At 40.9% G+C, this 25,639-nt stretch overlaps 1 protein-coding gene across 1 annotated transcript in view; it reads left to right on the top strand.

The window, feature by feature from the left end:
• Positions 1-25,639, top strand: part of rsrc1 (arginine/serine-rich coiled-coil 1) — a 105,827-nt gene that overhangs the window by 35,337 nt on the left and 44,851 nt on the right. The window contains exons 5-6 of the mRNA XM_044032478.1: positions 4,987-5,023; positions 15,872-15,923. Coding sequence (XP_043888413.1) covers positions 4,987-5,023; positions 15,872-15,923 — 89 coding nt within the window. The remainder of the gene's footprint in view (positions 1-4,986; positions 5,024-15,871; positions 15,924-25,639) is intronic.

The following is a 25,639-nucleotide window of genomic DNA, read 5'->3' on the forward strand; positions in this document are numbered from 1 at the left end:
GTTCCCCTCTGTGCTGTGCATGGAAGAGTGACAGCCCCTGACTTCCCTCCATTATCCCTTTATGTGTGTGTACGTGTGTGTGTGTGTGTGTGTGTGTGTGTGCGTCTCTCCAAATCCTCATAGCTGCATAAAACCCTGAAAGGTAGCTCTGATAGTACACACACAAAAAAATACAATTTCAATTTCAATTGGCAGCCCTGTTAAAAAGGAGCTATGGAGATGGCAATCAGGCCTGTAGGAGAGCAGAAATCCCTGTATTATGTGTGTGTGTGTGTGTGTGTGTGTGTGTGTGCGTGCGCTCGTGTGCATGTGTGTGCGTACCCCCACGCACGCACACCCCCATCCCTCAACTGCTTAATATCAAGCTTTTGCCTTCTATTAGTTAAACAGGCAGATGTCTCTGATGTGGACTGTGTGTTAGTGCATTGTGTGTTTTAAGAGTGAGTGTGAGTATGCCTGCTCGCTCGGGTGTCCCCATCACATTGACTCTTTAATAAATATGCCTGCCATTCTATCAAACAACATGCGAATGCTCAGTGACACGCTTGACAAGGCATGCAACTGTGGAATAATGGAACACACACACACACACACATTCACTCTCTTAGAAATGTCTGTATCACAGTATTACAGTGTCTTCCCTCTGATGTCTCTCTTTCCTGCTCCTCTCCTCAATATCTGTGACTAATATCATGTTGAGGTCTGAGAAGCTGTTGAAGGTGTTTTTTTTTTAATTCCCAATAAAATGGGAGGAGCTTTTTAAGAAGAAAAGAAAATCCACAGTCATTGTTTTTTTTTTATTTCCCTCAGTTAAAAAAGTTATATGTTGTCCAACTTAATTCTTGAAAAACAGAAAAACAGATGAATCACTTTTTAGTTATAATTGTGAAAATAGTGTTCTGGTTTAAAATTTCATCGGACTTGACTGTCTGCTACTTTGACACTTGGACTTGCAGGTGTTAACTTGTGCAGCATGTGTTAGTGGCTTTTAAGCACATGAAGCCTACAGTTGTTTGTCTAAATGTGCAAATATTTATGGGGCTGATGCTTGAAGCACCACATCACACTTCAGTACAAAATGTGGTTATTACATTTACCTGTCCCCACATCTCAGAGGAGAATTTGGCTTATTAAAATAAGTCAAAGCTATTAAAATATTAATTGTTGTCCAGAACTTGGATGTGAAAATGCTTATTCCAGAAAAGGGAAACTTATAGTATCATTCTAATTGACCTGTAAGCCTGCTGTCACACTATGCTGCTGTGGTCACTCATATGGGACAGTTAGTGAGGTATAATATGGCCATCGGACCAGAGTCTATCAATATAAACCTGATATTATGTGGTAAACATGGCCAATGGTGGATTGTGAAAGGGTTAAAGCTTCTGCACACAGGACAGCGGGCCAGAGAGGTAATGCATGGCTGATGAGTGCTGGGCTAATGGGCAGCTCTGTCAGCTGGAAATCAAATGACTGCCTCTGCATTTTAAGTTCCTCTGTCGCCTCCATTGACTGACTAAAGATATTCATCTCAGCCGTGTCAAGGGGTGCGGGGTGGGGGGGTACAAGTTAAGAGAGGGTGGGGAAGAAGAGAGAGGATGAGGGAAAGGAGGGCAGGGCATCTTAGAAGAACCCGACGACCTAATGCAATTATCAGAAACTTCACCACAAATGACAACTCATCGGGTGCTGGCTCTGTAATTAATTGTCTGCTAGCAGGAGCACAGAGGTTTGAGAGGGTGAGTGTCAGGGTGAGGGAGAGAGAGGAGAGAAAGAGAGACAGGCGTGTGATTGTTAGAGGGCAAAATGACAGGTGAGGAGGAGAGACACAGGAAGGGAGATGAGGTAAGATGAAGCAACAGTTTAAAGATCCTTGTTGGAGTGCAAAAGACATGGAGAAACAGAGCAAGTGATGGAGGCAGAGAGAATTACGGAAGAGACGACGTGAGGGAAAGAAATGTGATTGAATTTGATAAAAGGAGGAGGAGGAGGGAAAAAAGAGCTGGAATGAGCGCCGACAGTGTGATGGATCCAGTGATTATGTCAAATTGGTCGGTATTGACCTTACTCTGTGTAACACTCATACTTGTTTGTCCAATTTTACTTAATTAACCTTGGAGAATAATTGCGGTTTCCTGGAAAAGCAGTACATTACTTTGTCACTGTCTCTGTCCTCCACTTGTCTTTCTGTCAGATTCTCTGACCCTCTGCCTTCTAACTATTTCAAAAGGGCAGTATTCCACACGCAAAATATTGCAAGTTTGCAAAAGTGTAACGATGCAGCATTTCAGCTGTTTTTTTTGTTTTTTTTAAGACCTTACAATATGTATACATGCTAGTTTTTTGTTTGTTTGCAAATGTATTGGTCCTGCCCCTCAGTCTACATGGGAATTGATATACAAATGTTCAAACCAGTTTTCTTTTATAGTCATTTCACACTTTACGCTACATGACTACTGGATAAATTCCACACCCTGACGACCAAGTAAAGATACTGTTCTCAGTGGAAATGCAAGCCTGACCCAGGGGCTTTACCGTTCCAAACTGTGCCATACTGTACCAAATCGAACTGTACCATGATGAAAACACAGCATAAGAGTCAACCTGTGGGACAGAATAATAATGTTGATAGTGCCTAAAGTGGGAACATATTCTGGAGGTGCTGTACTCTGAAAGTACTCTCAACCCTGCCTTTCACCCTATGTCAGATGAATGAATGAATGTAGTGCAGTGCAAGGTTAGTTTCTTCGTTTAAGATACACTAAGATGTGTGACATCATTAACACGCCCTCTCGACACGTCAACCCCGTCATCTGCTTCATTCCTTCATCACACCCTCCCTCAGTCCCCTCATTCCTCCATCCCTCCTGCTGTGTGTCAGGGCTATAATGTGCTTGTGTGGTTGTAGTAAGCAGGCCACAGTGTCTTCTGAGGCCTTGTGCTACACCGCCATTACTATCTGGCCTGCCTCCACTACAAATTGGATGAACAGGCACTGACACATTTTCAATATTATTACATTAAACCAAGTGGATTTTGATTGATAACCTAATATTGGCCTAATGCAAAACATCAATCATGGCAAGTATATTAATTATTTAATATTGTGGCGTAATTCAGAAATCGATGCTGCCTCTGAGTTGAAGGCCCAGAGTACTGAGAGAGGGAGGGAAAGAGAGATAAGGAGAAGAGGAAAGCTGTGTCCCTGAAGACCTCAGCAGATTACATGATGTTTTGAAAAGAGATGAGGATGTAAAATAGTGTGTGTGTGCTGTGTGTGTGTGTGTGTGTGTGTGTGTGTGTGTGTGTGTGTGTGTGCGTGAGCCAAATGTGTCTAATGGATAGAGAGCGTTCCCTTTGGCCCCGGTGTGGACAGCGCTGGACAGCTTGCCCTTGATGAAGTCAGGACAGTAGATGAAAGAGTGCAAGATTAAATGCAGCTGAAGAGCTTAATAAAGGTTGAATCACAAAAAGAAAAGACAAAAAAGTGGTTATGGAGGGGAGTGCGGGGGTGAAGAGGAAAGCTAAGAGAAAAGAGTGGAGGAGTAGGAGGGATTGTGCGCTGCGTCTCCCCTGTGTTAGATTGTTTCTCACTAATTGCGCTTCATTAGCGGATTACACACACTGTCACCACGGTTACAAATGTCTTGCTGTCTGGTTGCCGGGCGCCCATCATGTATAATGAATATGGCGGGGTGTTTGTCAGAATGTAATGTAATTACAGCTAGATGAAGTTTGCCTTAAGTGGTTGACTTGTCTGCATGTGGCTCACTGATGGAGCACAGAACAAACAAGCAAACATCCTTCTTCACTTTTATAATTGTTTCTTCTTTTTAGAATGTTTCTCCTTCTAACTCCTGGTTGTTGTGAAATTATTAGAATTATTGGGCAATGGCTTAGTTTTGTGGTCACATTAGGCATGGCTTGATGGATGGATAGAGGAATGGGGGGAGGAGGAAGGTGGAGGATGGGATGGATTAGACAGTATGTAATTTTAGAGATGGTGTAGATTTACACTGTGATGCTGCTGGCTGCATTAGCAACTGCCTGTCGATAAGCTTTCTTTCCTCTCAACACACACACACACACACACACACACACACACACATACAGAGTGATACGCCATGGCCAGGGTGGAGTTGTCAGTAATGGGGGCCAGAGTTGGATGGGGAGGGGGGCTGCTGGGATCGGGAACGGGGGCTGTTTGTGTTCTCTTGATCTTTTGATTTCCACTGCTGCAAATTTTAAATGTGCCAAAATTGCATCTATTATTTACTGCCAATTTGCTCTTTTTAAAACCGACTGCTCCCCTCCTCCTCCTCTTCCTCCTCCCCCTCCACTTCCTCGGCTCACCATTCTGCTGTCACTACCCTGATAATCATACATACTCATATTTTGTATTAATTCACACATAATAAGCTCCCACTTCTTTCTTTGTTGTCAGAAATTAATATTATGGCGGTCGACAGTGTAGCGACGATATTAGCTGTCTGGTGTTGATGCAAACACACACAGCACATGGGTCTGAAAGGTTAACAATCTCATCATTACTTATTATGTGCCCCCCCCTCCCCCTTTTGATCAAACAAAGTCTTTTTGATGTCATCAAGATCAGTCTCTCCCTCACCATTTCAAATTAGCTAGAGCCATTAATCTGCAACTGTTTGGTTAAATGGAGTCAAATAGTTTCACCAAAATTTAAAAATTGTAATACTTTTTTTTTAATGTAAGAAAAGTTCTGACATTAGAAACAATGCATTAAGTTAAATAGATTCAATAATAATTTTTCCACAGGTAACGTTCCAGGTAAATGTGTTAAAATATTCAGACAGTACTTCAGAAACATGTTCCTCTGTGTCGTGTGTCTTTTCCTTGTGTGTGTATGTCTAAAAAAAAAAGAAAGAAAAAAAGCATTTTCTTTGGTAAATGACTTTTTGTGTTGGCCCTTCTTTATTTACAGTGGGGAAATGTGTTGTTGTGTTGCAGGGACGCCGGGAACATCAAAGGCAGATTAGAACATCTGGTAAGTTCTATTTGACTCCCCCCCTTTTGTCCGCCACATGTACACACAGACACACACACACGTGCATATAAACACATGCACACTCACTCACACACTTTGATATCTGCATTCCTAATGTAACCTCCGGAATTGGAGCTGAATACTCACAGCTTACAGGGAGAGAGAGAGAAAACAGAGCGAACAGGGATAGAGGGGAGGGTTGCGTCTCCCCCAGGGCCTGCTATGACTTTTATATCAGTGTTTCACTCATCCCGTTTTACACCAGTTGTCCACTCGGTTCTCCCCCTGTTTAACATTTGTTTGTTGATATTTTTTTGTTAATCTTTGTTTTACTTTTCACCATTGGTGTTTCTTGCTGGTAATTCTCTTTGAACCTCAGCAAACAACTGCAGAAGAGAGAATCGAGTTCCTGCACCACATGATACCCATTTTTAGCTGTGTTGTTGTGTACATGGAATACTTCTTAAATTGAGCTAAAACGCTCATTTGTGCGGAGATCATTTTTATTCCAGAACGCTGGTTTTATATGGAAACGTTTGGATGTAGCCTCGCACATAACTCTTGGAGCCCGCGCACACCCTCCCTCTCTACCTGTCAGCATGGGGCCTTTCCTCAACTCTTCTCTCAACCATGAGTCGAGGGCCTGCTGGAGACTCTCCTGGGACGGCCCTAAAAAATTTAATAGTCACCGTTTCTCCTGCTACTTGCTTTAATACGGGGTCAGAGTTCCATGCAACAATGTGAAGAGGTTCTTTTTTTTCTTTTTGGGTGGGAATGAACCATGGTTTGATGTGCCTCCTATTCCAGGGGATGAATTATAGACAGGGGTCAGTGAGGGTCCTGGCTCTCTGTGGATGTCACATGGCCACCCTCCCTTGCCTCACTGCATGCTAAACTGCAGGTCCCAGCACCCTCTACGCAAATGACCCCCCGCTCCACTCTGTGCTACGCAAATGACCCTGAATATCCCGCACAAATGACTGACCCTGAAATTCAAGCAGCTCTTGTACTGAACTCTTCTCTCCTCTTCAGCGAGCAGCAGATCAGAGTTGACCTCACATTTCACTGTAGTCGCAGGATTTATTCCTTAATGTTATAATTGAATCTAGTCAAGTTGAAGAAAAACTTGTCCATGCGTGGACTGAATGTGTTGATTATTGTTTGTATCATTGCTGTTTTGCGGTTGCATATTATATGTGTTACATTAACGTTATAATACAGCTATTAATAATTGATTTTAAAGCACTGAGCTGTGCTTTGAGAGTTTGTGATGTTAGGTAGACACACAGTGGTTGTTTACACACGTAAACGCTGGTAAATTCTGATGGCGGAACTAACAAAAAGTAGTGTCACTCCAGTTACACGTTATTTCCACTGTTAACACAATTCATATATTTCAGTGACCAACATCAACATAGAGCACGGTGCAGAAGTGCTGCAGTTTGGGTTTAGAGGAGTCTATAGGTGGGTATAGAGGTGTGATGGATGCGGTACTCCATAAAAGGTGTAGTGAATTATTCAGGAGAGGGTCACATACATATAAGGCATTAATCAATATGTGTATGGGCAGTTATATTGTGGCAAACATTACATTAGCTTCTGTTGCGAGTTGAGATGAGTCTTCTTGTCAAAGGCGAATGGAGGAATGCAAACTAACTTTACTGTGTACACAAGTGCAATCACCAATGAGTGCACTCATTTGTTTTTCAGGCTCAGATTTAGCTTGAGTTGTAGATGCACCATTTTATACTAATTCATTGAAATGATATGTATCGAGAAGAAAACTGGATCTGTATTTTGTATAGATGTTCTTTGTAAGGTTTTCTACAAACCAAAACAAATTGTTAATGTCAGGATTCTTAGCAGGGGTCAGTGCAGCCGGTTTCCGTTTGCTTTTATTTTTGTAGTTTTTACACTAAGTGGACCTATAGGGACAGATTATAGCATTTTTGTGTTTGATTCTTATTTACTGCTGTGTCTTTATACTCATCAGGATAGCTCAGGAGCTAAACCTTACATATGTACACACACACACACACACACACACACACAGAGGGAGAAACACACAAACATGTTAAACAGTGCATTTTCTTGAACAAAGTATTTTTCTCAGGGAATTTTAAATACCACAATACTGAGTGAATTTATGGGTGTGTTTATGCTCATGGGGAGATTGCACCCCAGTCGTTGGCTGCCTGGGGAGTGCAAGACTCTGATTACGATTCGGGACAGATGAGTGTAAATAATGGAGCTCATCCCCCTCTGAGTTAGAGTTTGCAGGGATGTAGGAAATGTTGCTCCCCATCTTTGCCTCACATACAGTGTAATTCTGTGGATTTCTAAACAGTTATTTATGACTCTCTGCTGATGAACTGCTCTAAGACTGGTGTTGCCAGCCTGTACCTGCTCTCCATGAAGAACTCACTTTCTATTTCAAAAGTAATGATGATTTGCTTCTATTAATTTAAACCAATTGCAGTAGTTGTCAGAAAGTGTTCCACTGTTTACTCATAAGAAACAGAAATATCTCCCCGAATCATCATACTGATGTGACAATTGAACTTGTGTTCAGATTATTCTGCTTGATTTTTCATGATGAACATCAACATTACCTCCTGCTGTTAAGGTAACGGCACAAATGATTGACTGGTGCAGTAATTAGGTAGGCAATTAAGATTTATGTGGTCTGAGGGTTGTTTTATTGTTCATGTTTGTTTTGTTTTCGTATTTCAGCAGATTGACTGAATCTCATGATCAGTAGCAATGCAGAGAAAAAGACTGAAGTTAATTGCTCCCAGTGCTCTGTTATTGTATGCATGCACGCTCGCGCACACACACACACACACACACACACACATGCACCTCTATTTGAATTGAACGATTCCTCGCTCAGGGAGGAATGGAGTTAAAGTGAAAGAGGTGGCCTACAGCAGCCAATCAGTCCAGATGCACAGCTTCTTAGAGCAAAGTAGAAGAAAGCCAGCAGCTCAATCAATACATGAAGAATCAGCCTCATCAGGATTATTGGCTCAACCTGCAACTGTACTCATCGTTCCATCACACACACACACACACACACACTCTGTCCAGGGAAAGGATGAGAGAAGAGAGGGGTAAAGGAAGAACAACAGGGGTGAGAGGGAGAATGGGACATTTTAGTTACAAAGTGTTAAAATTTCATATTTTAACGTTGTCTTTTTAAAAACTATAATGAGTGCATTGGGAGTTAAACAACTTTGACATATCTGATGAGTTTACATCGGTAATTAAAAGTGTTTCAAGTTTGTTTTTTCTGGCCAGATTTGTTTCTAACACCAGCCTCACAAGATATCACTTTGTTGATTTGAGTCAATTTAGACACGTGATGCAAGTATATGCCCTTAAATGTCCCCTTTTGTTGTGGAGTTATGTCATTTTACTGGTACACAGGTAACATTTTGATAAAGAAACCAGTGACATTGCTTTACCCTCAGAAAACAACATCCCTCAATTCTGTAGTTTTAATGATCATTAAAAATAAATAAAAAAATGAATTAAAAAAATCAGATTTCTTTACTCCCACAGATTATTCAACTTTTATTCTTCTGTATTTGTTATTGTTTTCACAAGTCCCTCCAAAAGTACACAAGAAAATGTGTCTATGAGCAGAGGATCTGCCCTCTCCTTTGCACTTTATTGAAGAAATATTGTAGCGTCAACAATTTATTTTTAAATTGTCTCAGTGCATCACTTAGAAGTTTGGCTTTTGTTACGTGATAGAGAAGGAATTCTGCCGTTGCTATTGTTGACGCATCACCAGACGCCTCACTTCAGGGATGGCAGATGTCCTCCGAGTGTCCCTCGGAGAGGTGAAGAGTTTACTGAGGCGAATAGTTTGACAGACATGGACCAACAGCTGTAGTTAGGACAAACCCGACATTACTGAATATGGCACTGAGATGACTGTGAAGACAAGAAGTTGAGGGGAGAGTTCACAGCTCAGAAAGAGAAATAATTGATTCTTTTATTTAGTGTTGCTTTGTCTCAGTTGTCAAACTGTCGTAGATTCATCAAAGACTTTATCAATTTTTGAGTTTATTTCTCTTTCTTTGTATTCCTTCCTCTCTAATATAATTGTAAAGGATAAAGAGGTGTAAATAGCCAGAGAAAGGACAGATTCTGGACAGATAACGAACAAAAGGGGGGTCTGATAATCAGCAAAAAGATTTCCATGCTTATTGCACTCGTGATTTCATGATATTTGATGTAGCGTTGGGGGTGTGTGCAGGCATAGGTGGAGGGAATGGGGTCTCTTTCTCTGTCTCTCTAATCTCGACAGCACGGCTAAATGATGGAGTAATTTGAGTGACCTCTGACATGGGGCAGGCCCAGAAGTAATTGCATGTCATTCTGGCAGGGAGTGGGGGGGGGTATTCACAAAATCTCCCCTTTCTCCTCTTCTTTCTGTGCCTCTCTTTTTTATTTGTCCCCATCACTGTCTCGCCGTGGCTCACTCCTCGAGTGATTCCCAAAAAAAGAAACACCCCCCAAACAAAAGAAAGATTGCATTAATTTTCAAATGATGATATTACATTAAGCACGGAGATCTCATATATCAAAACGTGAGAACTACTCCCTTACTGTATGTGCTTCATCTTAATGGTATCGCTGGATGTCAAGGGCATGGAGGAAATTAAATCGGAAAGTGCAGATAGACCAAAGAAGATATTATCTCTGGATGATTGCAGTTTTGATAGGTATTCCAGTGAATTTCATTTTCTCAGGATGGGGAGAAGATGAGTTAGCCTGCACATTTGCTCATTTTTCTTCTACATGATTTATGTGAGTTGAGTATAAAACTCTCTCCCCCCCTTCACCCCCACCACATCCCCCTTTATCAGAGACACATACATGCATACGCACCCACGCGCACACATATGCACATGGAGTAGTAAATTACTGCCTTTGAGTTGTATCTCGGCCGGGGCAGTTAACGCGAGTGTGGTTGTTTGTGGGCAAACTGCAGTGCACGTGTTTTTGTGTATTTGTGTATTTGTGTGCGTGTGCATGCGGCTTCGTCTGTGTGTTTGTACTCGTGTGTGTGTGTGTCTGTATGAATACGTGCGCCTGAGATAGTAGCAGCAGCAGTAGCAGCAGCAGCAGCAGCAGCAGCAGCAGCAGCAGCAGCAGCAGCAGCAGCAGAGCCATCAGCGGGAATGATTCCAGGGAGACGGGGGAGTGTCATTACTCAGACTTGTTTACATTCTAAATACGTAATGAAATCTTGTTGGTAATAATGACGGGAATAAAAGTTTGGGAAATTGTAAAAGTGGTGAAGTTTGAGAAATGAGCCCCGGCCTGTGAAATAGCATTTGGGGGCAGGAAACGACATTATTATGCAGTGCTCCTGCCTGCCTCAGACATGAAGATGAACTGCTGGCGGGCCATAAAATGCTGTTAGCCCTAGCCTGAAGTATGGCACATTGTAAAAGAGCCCTGATCCCATATTGCCATTATATATAAAAGTATAGCCATACACAACATTATTTTTCATATAAGATGAGCTTGGATGCGGTGGCCCAGGCCCCCCAAATACATACACTGATAGGCAGATTTCTTCTCCCTCCTTATAAAATATATAAATAAACATATTGCCATGGAACCCATCTCTGCCCTGATCTTATAGACTTCGATATTAAAAACAGAAATATTGCATTTTCTAGGAACTCTATTTTCCCCCTGTCTTTTTTTGGGTATGGGATCTACCGTATATGTGTGTTTGTTTGGGAGGAGGCGGGGGCTGCGGGGAGGGGACAGGAGCAAGAGGAGGAGATGCAGAGGAAGCCTGAGTGAAATGCAACAAATAAAAGAAAATGGAAACAGATGAAGACTTTAAAAATATAATGAGATGAATATTGAGCATTTCAACTCCGGCGTGGAGAGAGTTTTTCCCGAGGTGTGTGTGTGTGTATTTATATTTGTGTATATATTGAAACTGTTTATTGACACATAATACAGTAGTGCAGTTAAGATTTATATCGTAGTCGTTGGACTGATGAGGTCATTGATATTCTTTGAAATCATAAAACGAGTGTTTTTGAATTATTTACTCTCCGGTCAAACATGGGAAGCAGGACAAATGTGAAAACATGTGACAACAGTCCAGGAGTCTTGTTTAAAGCTACAATGTTGCTGATGTTTTCAGTGAAACACCTGTTTTATAATTGATAGGGACATTAGTCAGATGGCCGTTTTCATAAAAATGCCAAATGTGCTTGACAAAGAGTGGGGGCATAGACTTATGGATAGAGGAAGAGATGAATGCACCAGTCTGTCAGGATTTTATTTGTCCCTCCATACAAACACCCAAACATGCATCAACTGTATCCCCGAGTAATATTTAAGAAATGTATCTCATTTCAGTATTAAGGGCATTGAAACGTTAAGTGATTGTAATAATAGTGATAGTGATATTTCTTTAATAGTGTCAAAATTATATGGGACACAAGAAAACTGATGTGCTTAAGTTGGAGGTTTATAAAATAACAGGAACAGATACTGTAAATATCTCATCTGGTTATTATCTTTATAAATAGACTTGACTACATGGCTATTATTTATTTAATCATATGTTCTTTTAATAAATGAGTGCAGGTTTATAATGAGACACCTTCTGGTCTTAAATCAGTGTTTTATTTAAAACTTAAAGTGTTGAAAACGTGTCATGTTCTGTTGACTTGTATAAAATTGTTGTGGAGATGGGTTGACTGCTGCCATTTCCACAGATCAACTACTCATCAAGAAGAACTGTAGTTCTTGATGATCTCTCTTACTTTTGCGGTCACTTCCTGACCCACAGTCTCTGTCAGCCTCTTCACGGCTTCATTGTCTTCCTCTCTCCCTTTGGTCTTTTCCCACGATTTCTCACCTGTCCTACGGACAGTATAGATACTATGATTATATCAAATATACTATAGCTACAGACGAATCATGTAAGGATAAGATGACCAAAAAGTAAAGCACAGAAATGTATGCACGTGTTGCCATTAAATAGCGAACCTTTTCAAAGTCTAAATGGGTTTTATCCTTTTCTGTTTTTTACCTCTCTATCGTACTGACTGACCTGTTGAAACAAGGGAGTAAACTCTTCAGAGAGACAGGTCTGACCATCTGACCACAGTCTGGCCAGAGATGGCCTAACTGACCTTTGTTCGACTTTTCCGTGTCTGCACTAACAGGCATTTATTCATCTGTCAGCCCACCATACTTTGCTTTGTCTGGCCGGCCTCAGGCCCAATAATAATGATAATAACAGTCCTTTGGTCCAGAGCATGGCTACAAATAGACAAAATGTGCTGCGTGCAGTGCCTCATTATAGGCAGTGTGGCATTGTTTTAACCAAGTGGAGTGAGGGTTATTTATTTTTCTAATAGGATGTGTTTATTTTTGACTAATGGGACGGACGCTGGGCACTTAGGCTCAGCTGAGCACGTCGCTGTATGTCTGTCGTCACTGTGGCGAAGTAAGTGAACGAGCGGGGCGACTGCAAGCGCACTTTGCTTCCTGTCACATTTAGGGTTAGAGTTAGCCTGATTCAAGCAGGTGTCGGTTTCAGTGCTTGGCATTAATAGCCCACTAATAGTAGAGTCTTTGGCAGCTACTTGAAAAGGAGGAGAGGGTTACTTTACACTTGGTGATAGAGAGATTACTTCCATGACTGGTTGTATTTCATAAAAAGGGTGGCTGTTCGTATCAACTGTTTTAGCCCAACAGCTCATTGTGTCGTGTGAGAGTCTGGATACATAAAGCTTCAATTACTCATTGCCTGATATTCCGACAGGCGGCAACATGTGATGTGTTTCTATGCTGCAGCTGAAGTGCTGGTCACATGTTGACAGCAACTTGTTAGGGTTCTTTCATGACAAAATATTTTCAGTTCAGTTCAACTTAGGGAAAGTGATTCACAGTGAGTCAAAGTATAATTTACAGTAAACACAGTGCATTTACTTTTTAAATGACTTTAAACAAACAACCAAACAATAAAAACATCTCTCTCTATGGTGCATCCTGTTTGTCATCTTCTGTTTTTCTTCTTTTAATTTTTTTGCTTTACGTTTTTTTTTTATTCTTGTCGGTCTTATTTCCTACGCTCTGAACAAAACAAATGTTTTTTCCATATTATTATATTCCCCCTCACACACACATACACACACACACACACACAGTCATGTTTGTTTGTGTGTGTCGAAAAGCCACGTTTCTCATTGTGGGGTGAAGCTACATCAGATGCAGCGGGTGCCGCTCTCCCAGCGGGGGGGAGCACAGATCTGCCTCTGGGGAGCACAATTAACGCCTTTTTATTGTTTACTAATGAATTACACACAGCGTAGGCAGGCGTGCACGTGTGAATTAGAGTGAAAAATACATCAGTATATCAGGAAGAGAGAAAAAAAAACCTTGCCTTGTGTGCATTTGTTTATGGGGTTGCTTAATTGTGGGCTGACTTTTAAGTACCTTTTTCATTACTGGTGTTAATAATTAAATTTATCAGTCTTGGCATCCATAATTACATATTTATCCCCATTTATTGAAAGAGAATAAAACTGTAATGGTTTGAAACAATGTTGACATGGAACTGACAGTTTTGACAGTGGAATTATTTTGCTCATCAAACATCTAGTGAAATTTAGATTGTTGGTCACTACGAGTCAATAACGTTAATACAAGAAAGGTTTTTTCCAGTTTTGTTTGGTTAGTGATTGGTCAGTTGAAAGAAATGATCTGCAGATTTACTGATGATGAAACTGATTGTAGGCATATAAAGGTTAGTTAGTGTAAATCAAAATAAAAGAAAAAACAAGATTCTCCACTGAAACTTCACTCCAATCATGGATGTTAAGTCAGGTGTTTTCTCCTGTTGCAGGTGACAAACGCATTGCTATGACATCATATATTAGTTCTGTAAAGCAGCACGTAGCCTAAAAGCAGCAGTATTCTCCTCAAAGACCTGGGAGCTGTGTGTGTGTGTGTGCGTGTGTGTATTTAAGATGCATGGACTTAAACATGCCTCAAGGCCAATGTAAACAAATGCTAATGTAATTACTGAGGGGGGCGTCGTAATAAACTGTAACTAAGATGATTGCACAGCACTCACAGGTTAGTTAAGCTGTGATTTGTTATTGCTTAAAATGACTGCCTATACCAAGACGGATTTCAGTTTCATGCTAATTGTTCAACAGGCTAAGTCCTAAATCATTTCACGTGGTTCAGTTTTTTTTTTTAGCATGTAATCCCTTAACCCATGTAAGGACAGAAATGCCAAAAAGCAAAAGAAAAAAATACTGAAATGTGTAGTGTGTGTATGTGTGTGTGTCAAGTGGTTTTCCCCTCCTCCAGCATAATAGTGATTGGTAATTTCAGCTGTCGAGCATTGAGAATCAGTGTAAGCGTGATCCACTATGTCACCTGCTGCACACACACACACACATTCACGGAGCCGACACACACACACACACACACACACACACACACACACACACACACACACGCGCAAGCACACCCCATGTTGCATTAAGTGTGTGTCAGTCTGTGTCTGTGCAGTGCCTTGATGTGCGTTCCATCTAGGATACAGCACCCTGACACCGCTACATTAAAGAGGGTCATTATATTTCCCTGACTGCCATCGAAAAGTGACATTTTTACAAAGTGACAAGTTTACAGTTTGATAAATCAGATTTTTTTGGCGTGGGTGGGGTGGGGAGTCGTGCGAAGGAATGGTGGGAGGAAGCACTGCCTGTCAGCGACGCCTCGGCCCTATTGTCTAAATGATGCTCCTAGGCAGCGGATTCAGATCCCATCCCCATTAGCATTTAATTTCTCTCTAATCCTACACAGTCTCCGCCGCTGCATTGTAACGAGGGCCGCTGTGCCACAGCAGTGGCAAGAAAAAAAAACCTCAGACAGCAATCTGCAATGTACTCTCGCCTTTTATAGCTCCACGCCCCGTTGTAGCCATCATTCTTCCTTGACAATTAAGACCCTCAAATCTAATAGCAGTGATATTGGAATTACAGCAAGGCCCTTTTGAGGGCATGTCAGAAAAAAAGGGCTGCTCCTCCCAATACAGCTGTCAAAGCACAAGGCTCTCCCCCTGATGATGCCCGCTAAGCATTTCTGATGCACACACATAACACACACACACACACACACGCACACGATGGGAAGGGGAATATGTTGAGTCTCTGGCTGTGATCTTTGTAAAAATGTGCTCTCTGTGCCCTCTTATCCAACTCTCCAAAGACTTGTTACAGCAGCTTTTGTTTTCTCTTCTTCTCTCCCTTCTCCCTCCCTCTCTCTCTCTCTCTGTCTCCCTTTGTCTTTAAATTTCTCTTCATCTCTTCCTCAATGATTCTCCCTGGTGTGTCAGGGATGTTGTTGCTTTCTGTTTTTTACTAGCAGGGTTTTTAGAGACAACTAGACTAGCAGCTCAGCAAAGTTGTCCCCCGGTGCTCCATGAGGACAGTTTAAGAGAACATTCACTTTAATGATTGCTGTTAAAGATTATCATGGGTAAAATATATTTCCACCTAAAGGGCGCAGCAGTGTAAGAGTTAGAATACACTAAAAGTTAAGTGTAGGCTATTTTGTCCTGTCATGAACTGTGCTTTGTGATCTCAGGCCGAAGAGTAAACAAGTTCTTTTAAGAGGAATATTTTGAAAATTGACAAGTATTTGTCCGTTTAGTGTGCCCTCACTCGATATAATGAGCATGTTTATATTCTGTTTTCTAACTTCCCCTTTCCACTGACCAGGAAAAATAAGAAACTGCATTATCGTTTACTAATTTCTTTTTCTGTCTGTCCCCTGCAGACTCCAGCAGAGCAGGCTAAAGTTCGGATGCACATGGTTCTGCAGGCTGCGGGTAAGTGAATGATAAGTTTAGCTTCTCTAGTGTGACTCAGAACAAGAGTCACTCACTTGACAACAAGACACTTCCTTGTTGGGGCCACTGATAACTTGTGGGTGATGTAAGACTCCGTGTATAGTCTGCTGCACTGTCATAGCACTGTCACTGTCATGTCTCAAAGGAAGTCAGTCCACCACTTATTTTCATTTGGCTTTCTCACATGTTTATTTTTATCCAATCACACAAAGTTATCGTTTCTTCAGCCAAAGTTTTATAAAGGTGGATAATGACACTGAGATTTGAGACATTCACATTTGCAGAAAGTTTTACCGCAGCCTCTTTGAGCTCTTTTTTCATAAATGAGTTATGGACCTAACAGCGCATATGGAGAATCATATAATGATCACAAAATATATAACTATTATTCTATGATATTTGCAGATTTTCCTCAGAGGGTCTTTACAATTAAGTTACCTTATTTAACGTTACTCATTAGTATATATACATGTACACATCTTTATGGACTTGGATGGGTTTTTTTTGGGGTTGTTTTCCTACACATAATCTAAGCAGCCCTCACAAAGACACACACACACACACACACACACACACACACCCAGCTTTGAGTGCTTCTGGGCTCATATTCACTGCAGCTTAATTTCAAACACTCCTCCCAGTACATAAGTCATAGATGTCAACATGCACGTGGTGTATATATTCCAGTGTGTATTCGAGGGGTAGAGTTGCGAGCCAGATGTGACAGGCAGAGATTGACTGTGAAGAAAGATGTCTTCATGTTTACAGTCATGCACGCACACACACACACACACGGCCCAGCACTTTAGAACCGGGTTCTAATTTCACCACAGGAAATATATGAAAGAACCAGGCATCTATACATCATCTATAACCCACCCCGCAGATACACACTTACCTCATAAGACTTGTTCAATCTTACTCAAGGCCAATGAACAGCACTGCAATCCCGTGCTGTAATTTCACTTATTTAAACTTCGCAAAGCACATTTTCCATACAATATCATATTTTTGAATGAAATAGATCTTGAACAAAGTTTTCTTTTCTCTTAAATATGCTTTCATATGTATACAGACCTTGCACTCCCTGCCCTGCCACCTGAAGGCAAATGTTGTACTAATAGTGGTGAGGCATCATAAAATTTAGCATGTGGCTTTGAGTGCAGCCGGCCAGACTGTTGCACACCCAGGACCAGAGCCAGAGGCAGAGCCAGAGGAGAAGGTTTAATGTGTTGGACAACATGTCTCTGGTTTTCCTCTCTTTTTCCTGGAGGCTTCCAAAAGAACAGGTTTATGGCTCAGTCAAAGATTGTCTCCACCAGAAAGCCCAGGTCTGCGTCTATCAGGCCTTTAGGAGCCTGTGATCATATCACTAATAATGCCCCACAGTAAAATACAACACACAGCCGTGTATGGTTGGAAATTTTTTTTTTTTTGCTGTTATGTTCCTCTGATTAATGAGTAATCATTGAGTGCCTCACTAATTTAAATCGTGGTTGAATAATTAAAAATATTTTAGGATATCTCTGACCCTGCGGTAGTGAAGTCCCTTGCCACCAAATCCTCTCATTTCATCTGTCTCACTCATTATTTTGCAATTTTTTTTCTCTTGTCCCTCTCTGTGTATCTGTACCAATCATGATACTGTCTTTGTTCCAGGGTTGTTAGCGGACAGCGTAAGATAGGGATGGAGAGAGGGAGGGATGGAGGGCGAGAAGCAAGCAGCAGATGTTGGGAGGTTGTGTGAATGTTAATGTCCTGACGTAGCCGTGGAGCTTAAGCCTCCTCCTCCTTCTTTCCCCGCGTTCCTCTCTGAGCGCCCGCCAGGCTTTCTCTCTCGGGGTCTCCTGACATCCTTGAAGCCCGCGGCTCTCCTCTTCTCTCCTCTGCTCTCCTCTACCTCTTTCTCTCCCATCCCCTCCCTCTCTCGCTCCTTTTGTCCGTCTATGGACTCTCTCTAGTCAGTAGAGAGCAGATCATCCCATGGCTAAAGCGGCTCAGGCTTTTGTGTTGGGGGGCTCTGTGGACCTGTAATGAGCCCCCTCGGCTGGCCCGCTGGCCTGCTTAGTGCTCACTGGGGGCTTTGTGTGTGTGTCTGTGTGTGTGCTTGCGTGTGTGTGTGTGTGAGGGGAGCGAGTTGAGGAGGAGTGTACCACTGGCCCCCAATGAAAGAGTTGGATGGATATGTTTATGGGTCACTTCCTGCCTGGCCTACATATTAAACCCACACACACAGTTGCAAACTACAGGCCATATTTCCAAGAGAAGATTACAGATTAATTTCATCAATAATAAGATTATTTCAATATTTCCAATCCCATCTAATTTTATTCATAAAGAACTTTTAAAAACAACATTGCTTACCAAAGTGCTGTACGTATATCCATAAAAGATAATAAAACAGGTAAAGACATAAACGTATAACACACATAAAAGGTATAAACAAGTGTCAGAAAAAAATGCATAAAAGCAGCATCTTTCACTGTATTAAAAGCCAAGTAAAAGATGCGTTTTAAGGATAGATTGAAAAATAGGCAGCCCCTTTTGTGTATACACAAAGAAATGATATATGTATGTACAGTATATAAATATATGTGACTTTATAAGGGTTATAATGGTTTATAAGATGTATGATTTAAATGCAGATATTTCTCACACAATTGTGATCAAATATTAATCACAATAGTGTATACATATACAAAATAATATCCTTTGTTCTGAAATAATTTGACCCTCAAACGTGTCGACTGTCCAACATAAAGGATTATAGAAAGTGTTCTGGTCTGATTTTGTTTTATTGCATGTTCCTGCTCAGCTTACCTTCAGTTTACCTTACCCCATCATGGAGTTGTTTTTTTTTGTTGTTGTTTATTGTATTTTATGATAAAAAAAAGCAGTTGTGTGTTTGGTTCTGCTGTCTTCTGAACTATAAAATGAGCACCTACTGCCAGGCAGACATCTATAACTGTTTGCCGCTAGCATGTTGTTATTTCACAACATTATTGTTGTCTTCTGTCACACACTCTTTATTCAGATCTGTCACAAATATACATGTACTGTAGCAATTGTCCTACTTTCACACTTAAAGCACTCACACAGAGGAAAATACTGTTATTTAATTAATAATACATACTCACGCACATGCACACATCACAACCATGCCACCCTAATACGGGTGTAATACTCTTTTCTTTTCAGCCACTTGCTTCGTTCTTGGCTCCTTTCATAGCGGTGTCCATTTCCACTCAAATGAGCATGAGTGCTGTGCACGGCAGTGGGCCTCTCCTTATCCACACATCAATAGGGAGTGTTTGCAGAACACCCACCAAGGACCGTAGGGCCAAGGGTCATCAAAACCGTCTTCTCCCCATTTGAACCTTTGACAGCAGCAAAAACAAACAGTCCTTAAGATCTCATCAGAGGCTTGAACTTGGCAGGTGCCCATTGGTGTGAATGAAGTTTTGCCGTCGATTTGCCATTATTAACAACTGGCTTGAGTATGAAGGAAGATTTACTTTATTTTCCTTGTGAGCAGTTATCTGAATTTGCTTTGTAACTAAAGCTTGATGCAATTATTGCAAACAAAGATTTATTCAACCCAATCTGATTACCTTCGCCAAGGAAGGTTTTGCAGCATATTGTGTGGATTCAATTTGCTGAGGATATCGGTTGTAGCCCAAGGAAGAATCATTAGATTTTACTGCCGATCAGATTTCATGATTTTAAAAAAGCACACAATAATTGTTACCGAGTAGGAAATTGAGCGGCCTTGGTGACAGTTTGCACTCCTTTAGTATTTTCTGTTCTGTCATCTTCTGATACCAAAGTTGCTTTGTTTAAATTAGTGCAATGCATCTACATGTAAATACCAGGAGGTAAAGAAACTGTTTTCTCCTTGAACCTTTGATCTTAAAGTCAAATATCTTCAAAGTAGGCATAAAAAAAAGCCCTGCAGCTCCAGAATAGTTTGCTAACTGCTGGCCCACCCACACATTTATCATTATTTATAATGATTTATTTTATTCCAGTTTGTTTAAGGTGCATGTTTTTGTTTTTCTGTATATTTATATTTGCTGTCTGTTTGAGTGACAGACATAAAGAGGCAGAGCGGACTGTGACCAGCCAAGCTTAGCAGCATCATGCTAAGACTAATTCTTCCACAGTAAATAAGGGGTATTAGGCTTCTCTGTCACAGCAGGGGTCCTGAAGACACACATACGAACAAACCCTTTCTCTTGGCGCTCACTGCTTCTTTTCTCCGTCTTCCTTGTGCTTCCAATACCCGTAGCCCCTCCCATCGCCATAGCACATCCCCTTAGGCCCTGACAGATGTGCGCTGAACAGACCACATACATGGAGGAGGGTGTCACCTTACCCCCTCTGGAATTAAAGAGCTAATGTGCCACATTTAGGCGGCTGCTGCCCTTTGTTCTGCCAGCATAAGATATGAATGGTGGACAAGACCCTAGTTCTTTACAAGACCCAAATCACTCTCATTGTTTTCCTGGACTGTCGAGACATATATATTTCATTATAAATTGATTTATTTATTTCCTTTCATTCTCATAATTCTACCTCTTTTAATGTCATCTTCCTAACATTTGGCATTCAGCACTGGAATGCAGTGCAGGACTTTTTGGGTAGTGAATCAAACTTTTCACACATCGTCCATCAGTCTGGATGTAGCACCACTTTTTGTGACGTGGCTCAGGTGATTGTCACAAACACCATGTCAGCAGTGGCCTCTTTCATCTCAAAGGGGATTTTCTCAAGAGAATTACCCAGTAATATCTTGTAACTACCTGTTCCCTATGCTAAGTGTGTACTTGGCCTGACAGTGGCAGCATGTCTCTCCTTTACTGTGAGCAGGTTGAATTGAAGTGAGGGTTATTTTTGTAGATAAGGTCTGGGTCACAAGATGGTTACTACATTTTTTTAAAAATGATTTTGACCTGGGATTTTTATTTATAATGTTAGTGTGTACCTGATTTTCTTATTTTGTGTTAACCCTCTTATGACCATCATGATAATCAGGCTGTCTGTATTTCTTTAGATTTTCCAAGATAAATTTCACTATCGATATCTGGCAGTTATTCAACCATATAGGAATATGGTACTGAAAAGCTGACTTCACAAACGTGTGACACACTGGTGAATCTTGTCTGTGATTGGCCGATGGTTCTGTGGAAGTCCTGAGGGCTACGTAATGACAAGTGTAAGGGCACAAAGCTCTATTTCTCTGCTTTTCGGTATCCATCCATCCATCTTCCTCCTCTTTATTCCTCTACATGAGGATCACGGAGGGTGCTGTGTCAATCTTAGATATCACAAACGGTCTAGCAGTTAAGGTAATGAGAAGTACGCATGCCAAATCCTGTCGGTGACAGAAGAGTTAAAGACTTGGTCTAAGATCCACAGAATAAATCGGCTCAAAATAGTTTAATTGTTAGAACAGCTTGTTCTCTAAAGAAGTTTAAAATTCCAGTCCCTTCACAGCCAAGATGCTTGATACATGGTTGAGATTTAGTGGGATACTCGCATTGGCTTCCATGTTTGTTTGAATTGATATACCTTCCGCCATATTAACATAAACATAACAATAACGCAAGTGCAACAGAGAAACCCCCTTTGCATCTGTGTTGGAATGCGTCTCTTGTTGTTCTTTGGCAGGATAATGGCACAGAGGGGTGTCCTGTAATTTAGTCTCTGTAACCATTGATCAGCTGGATTTATGTGCCATTACCTCACTGTTCCAGTCAACAGTTGTAATTATGTCTTGCAGAGAGAGAGAGGCAGAGCAGGGCCCGCAGTAACACACGGTCCAAATACCTGAATAAGCTTTAGTCAATCAGCTCCTGCCACTGCCCACTTAGTGGCAGATTGACACTGGATGGATGAAAGGAGAGATGGATGGATGGAGAGATGGATGTGTTTGTCAAACTCAGAGAGCCACATCTTCATAGAACGAGCCCTTCGTGTCAAGTTGTTATTCTCACTCTCTCAAAAGAAGTATTTTAGTGCTTTAAATGTGACTTTAAAGAAAACCTGTTTTCAAAAACAGTGCTCCGTTGTCCCTCCAACCACATTTTTTATTTATTTCAGCAAGAAATGAGTCTTTCAGTTCAAAGGTGACTGTCAGTGGTGGGACGGCCCGAGTGACATAAGGACTGCATTGATTTTAGGTTTATGTGCAATTGATTTTTGGTTTGCTTTATGAGTATAATAAACACAAGTCCTGCTACGCCCCGTTTTTCCTTTGCCGTAGTAGGGCTTGAGATTAACAACCCCCCCGCCCGCCCGCCATCTTGCTTCTTCCCTTCCTCAACCCATCGTCCTCCCACCTTCTAGTGCTTTAGCTTCATGACATCATGATCATCATCTGTCATACATCATATATAGCCTCTACCTTAAAACAACTAGGTTTTCTTCAAACTTGAGGACATAAGGAAATCTGATCTTAACGTCATTGGCATCAGCTTGAACGATGGGTGTGATTGGTTTTAGTGGTGTCGTTTAAACAGTGCGCACATGATGCATTTTATTGTAGTTAATTCCTTGTTTTTGAAAATTATATTGCATCATTTATTGAGTGCCGGTTCTGTCAACAAAAGAAATGTGTTGATTCGTATCATTTGTGCATTTGTACCCTGGTCCTTCTGTAGTGTGTATACAGTGTATACGGTGTATACCTGCGAATCACACGGACACACACAATCAGTTATTTTGCCCATTTGTTTTAGCCTGATAAAGTTTCTGTGAACAAGCTTACACAAAGCTTTGCAGTCATTGTATAAAAGATACTTGCATGGAGTGAAGAAAACAATATTTTGCTTTTCAGGACACCTTAGCACGTCCTCTGGTCATGAATGAGGCGTGTTTTAAGCTTTTTGGTGTTAAATATTTTGAATATGTACAATAATCATTGGGAGTGGGAATCCTAAACCTTGACTCTTACTCTAAAACGTCTTACAAATTATTATGTAGTCTATTTCTCAGTTTTTATAATATTATAATTTGAATATATGGTGGGGTTCTTTGACAGACAAGACATCTTGTTTGGCATTTTCCATTGTATTTTGGTATTTCCTTGACTAAACGAATCGATATGTTGCTTCAGCATTTTTTTTCTAATATTGGGGATCTTGGGTCGAAAAGTACTCAAATTAGTGTACAATTTCTTTGCCTTGCTTCGGGGAACAATATATACCATATTAGAGAGAGGATGTCAGCCACTTAGAGGAAATTCCCTGGCTCCGTGTATGTGTGTGAGAAAGACAGGGAGAGTGAGAGATGGAGAAGGCTTTGTTTTTCTTCTGTGGGCAGATTTCAAACAGCATCTGGTGAGCTCTTTAAAAAGACCATTATGAGTATGTTCAAGTCCAAACTGAATCATTTTTGTGCCCTCCCTCCTCCTCTCTCCTCTTTCTCTCCCCCTTGTTGGTGTTTTAAGACACATGGTGGTATCTCCTCCCTCTCTCTGTGCCTGTTTCTCTCCCTCCCTCGCTCTCTCCTCTCCACATGTAGACATTTCCATAACAGAAAAAGAATATTTTTAATTTGCTGCTTGCCATAATTCTGCAACATATGGTATAAACGATTTTGATGCAAATGTATGTGCTAATTATTTGCAGACCAGCCTTAAACAGGCCAACCATTGAAGTGAAATGAAAGCAAATTTGCCTTAAATTTTGCTAACCATTTACTGTTAAGTAAACTTTGCTAAGTAATTTAATTACTATGGACCGCTGGCAGTCGTTCAGGGATTTTTGGGAGGTGTAGGAAGAAGTGGGGGAGGAGGGTGAATGCAAAGAATGTAGAGTGAGAGAGAGATGAGAAGGTAAGAGTAATTATTGAATTTCCACCGTGTACTGTTGGTGGTCGTGCTGTAGAAGGGTTTTCATGCTGGGTGTACCTCAAGAGAAAGACAGGGAAGACGTCCTGTTACATCATGTGTCTTTTAGTGTTGGAAGCGCATCTCTTAAGTTTGTGTATTTGTAACTATTTGTGCAAGGCTTTAATGGATGTAGCTGTCCAATTGGCCCTGGAGTAGACGTAAATGGATTGCAGCAAAGTGTAGACCTGTGCATTCCTGCCTTCATGAGTTGTAATAATTTCTGCCCTCTGACACACTATTCTTCATGTTAAGGCCACGGCTGCACAATTATGACAAAATGCAATCACATTTTCCCTAATACTGTGGTCATGGTTGTTAATCATGACTGTTAGTCTCAGTGAATATCCAGTAATATAGGAATTCAGAGTGTGAGGCTACATGTGAGACGCTCCTCGGTTCAGAACTTCGCCTCGCGTTTTATTGTTTCATAAAGCCCAGCAAGAGTAGATGTGATCCAACTTTTGTGATATTAATAAACATAACCCTTTTTTATAATGTGGTCTAAATGGATTACAACTTTGTTATTGTAAGAAATTATAGGACATGATCGAATAGTCACTGGTACAGCCACTTGGTATTAGAAGTCTTATATGTGCATATATAATGTGTAGATTTTGCTTGTGTGGGGGGTGCATTTAGAATTTCAAATGGTTCATACACTAGGTGTGAATGTATGTTTGTGTGCTGTGATAGACTGACAGCTTGTCCTCACACCCACACCCCGTGACCCTGGGAACGAATATTGAATTAGAAGATATAGAAAATGGATGGATGGATGGATGTTTAGCGTCCCTGTTATTCTGGGTGAGGATGTGTTGCTGCAGCAACCTTGGCCTTCGTACATTCATCACGCTGGATTCCTCTAATGTCTCTTTTGGTGATTAAAGTGATTTTATTGCTTCAGAGGACAAAACGACAACCAATTTGAGGTGCTTTTTTTTTTTAGAATTACGTAGACTATATGAAATATTTATCTATCAGGAACTTTTGGTTCCATTAATTTTGTATTAACTTTACTTTTTTTTTTAACAGCACCAGAAACTGATTACTGCTTACATCCATGCATGATTAAGAACGCCATTCATCCATGCCATGAATGACAGTGCAGTGTTTCCTATGAATAATGGAAGAATGTTCATTTGTTGCGGGACACAGGTGATGCTTGTTCAGTTAGTAGAAGGGTAAATGGAAAGGTTGGTGGTTTAACTCCATTGAGGAAAATGTATTAAAATAACCCCCAAGTGAATAACTAAATTCCAAACTGAGCAGTTCAAGGCCACGGGGCCTTGTTTGGTAACTCTGCAACCACTGATGCATGAATGTTTGTGTGTGAGTGATATATTAATGTACACATTATGAATGTGCAACTAATGTGTTGTAAACACACCAAGTAATGAGGTTTATAGGACACTTCTTGTGTTCTCAGGCAGAGCAAGAAGTAATTTATATTAAACTGATTGCACCTAATCATTGGCCAAACATGCTTCCATCCCACAGGTTTGGAATGTTAGAAAGCAATTGAATACACTTGGTTTCCTGAATTGACTATATATTTTAAATAGACAGTATTCATTCACTTTAACGGACAGGCAAACAAAAGAAAGCTGTGGTCATTCATTTATGTTTGCAAGGGTAGTTAAGAGGATTGATAACAGTGGTAAAGTATGTGAAACAGTTCACAGAGGATCAAAGCTCATAATCATTTTTTTTTTATTAGCATCAAACCACAGATATAGGTTCCCATGATTTAATAGGATCAGACTGAAGCACGTAAATCAATCACATCAGATATACTTTGTTG

Source organism: Solea senegalensis, linkage group LG8 (assembly GCF_019176455.1).
Source record: "Solea senegalensis isolate Sse05_10M linkage group LG8, IFAPA_SoseM_1, whole genome shotgun sequence".
Classification (NCBI taxonomy): domain Eukaryota; kingdom Metazoa; phylum Chordata; class Actinopteri; order Pleuronectiformes; family Soleidae; genus Solea; species Solea senegalensis.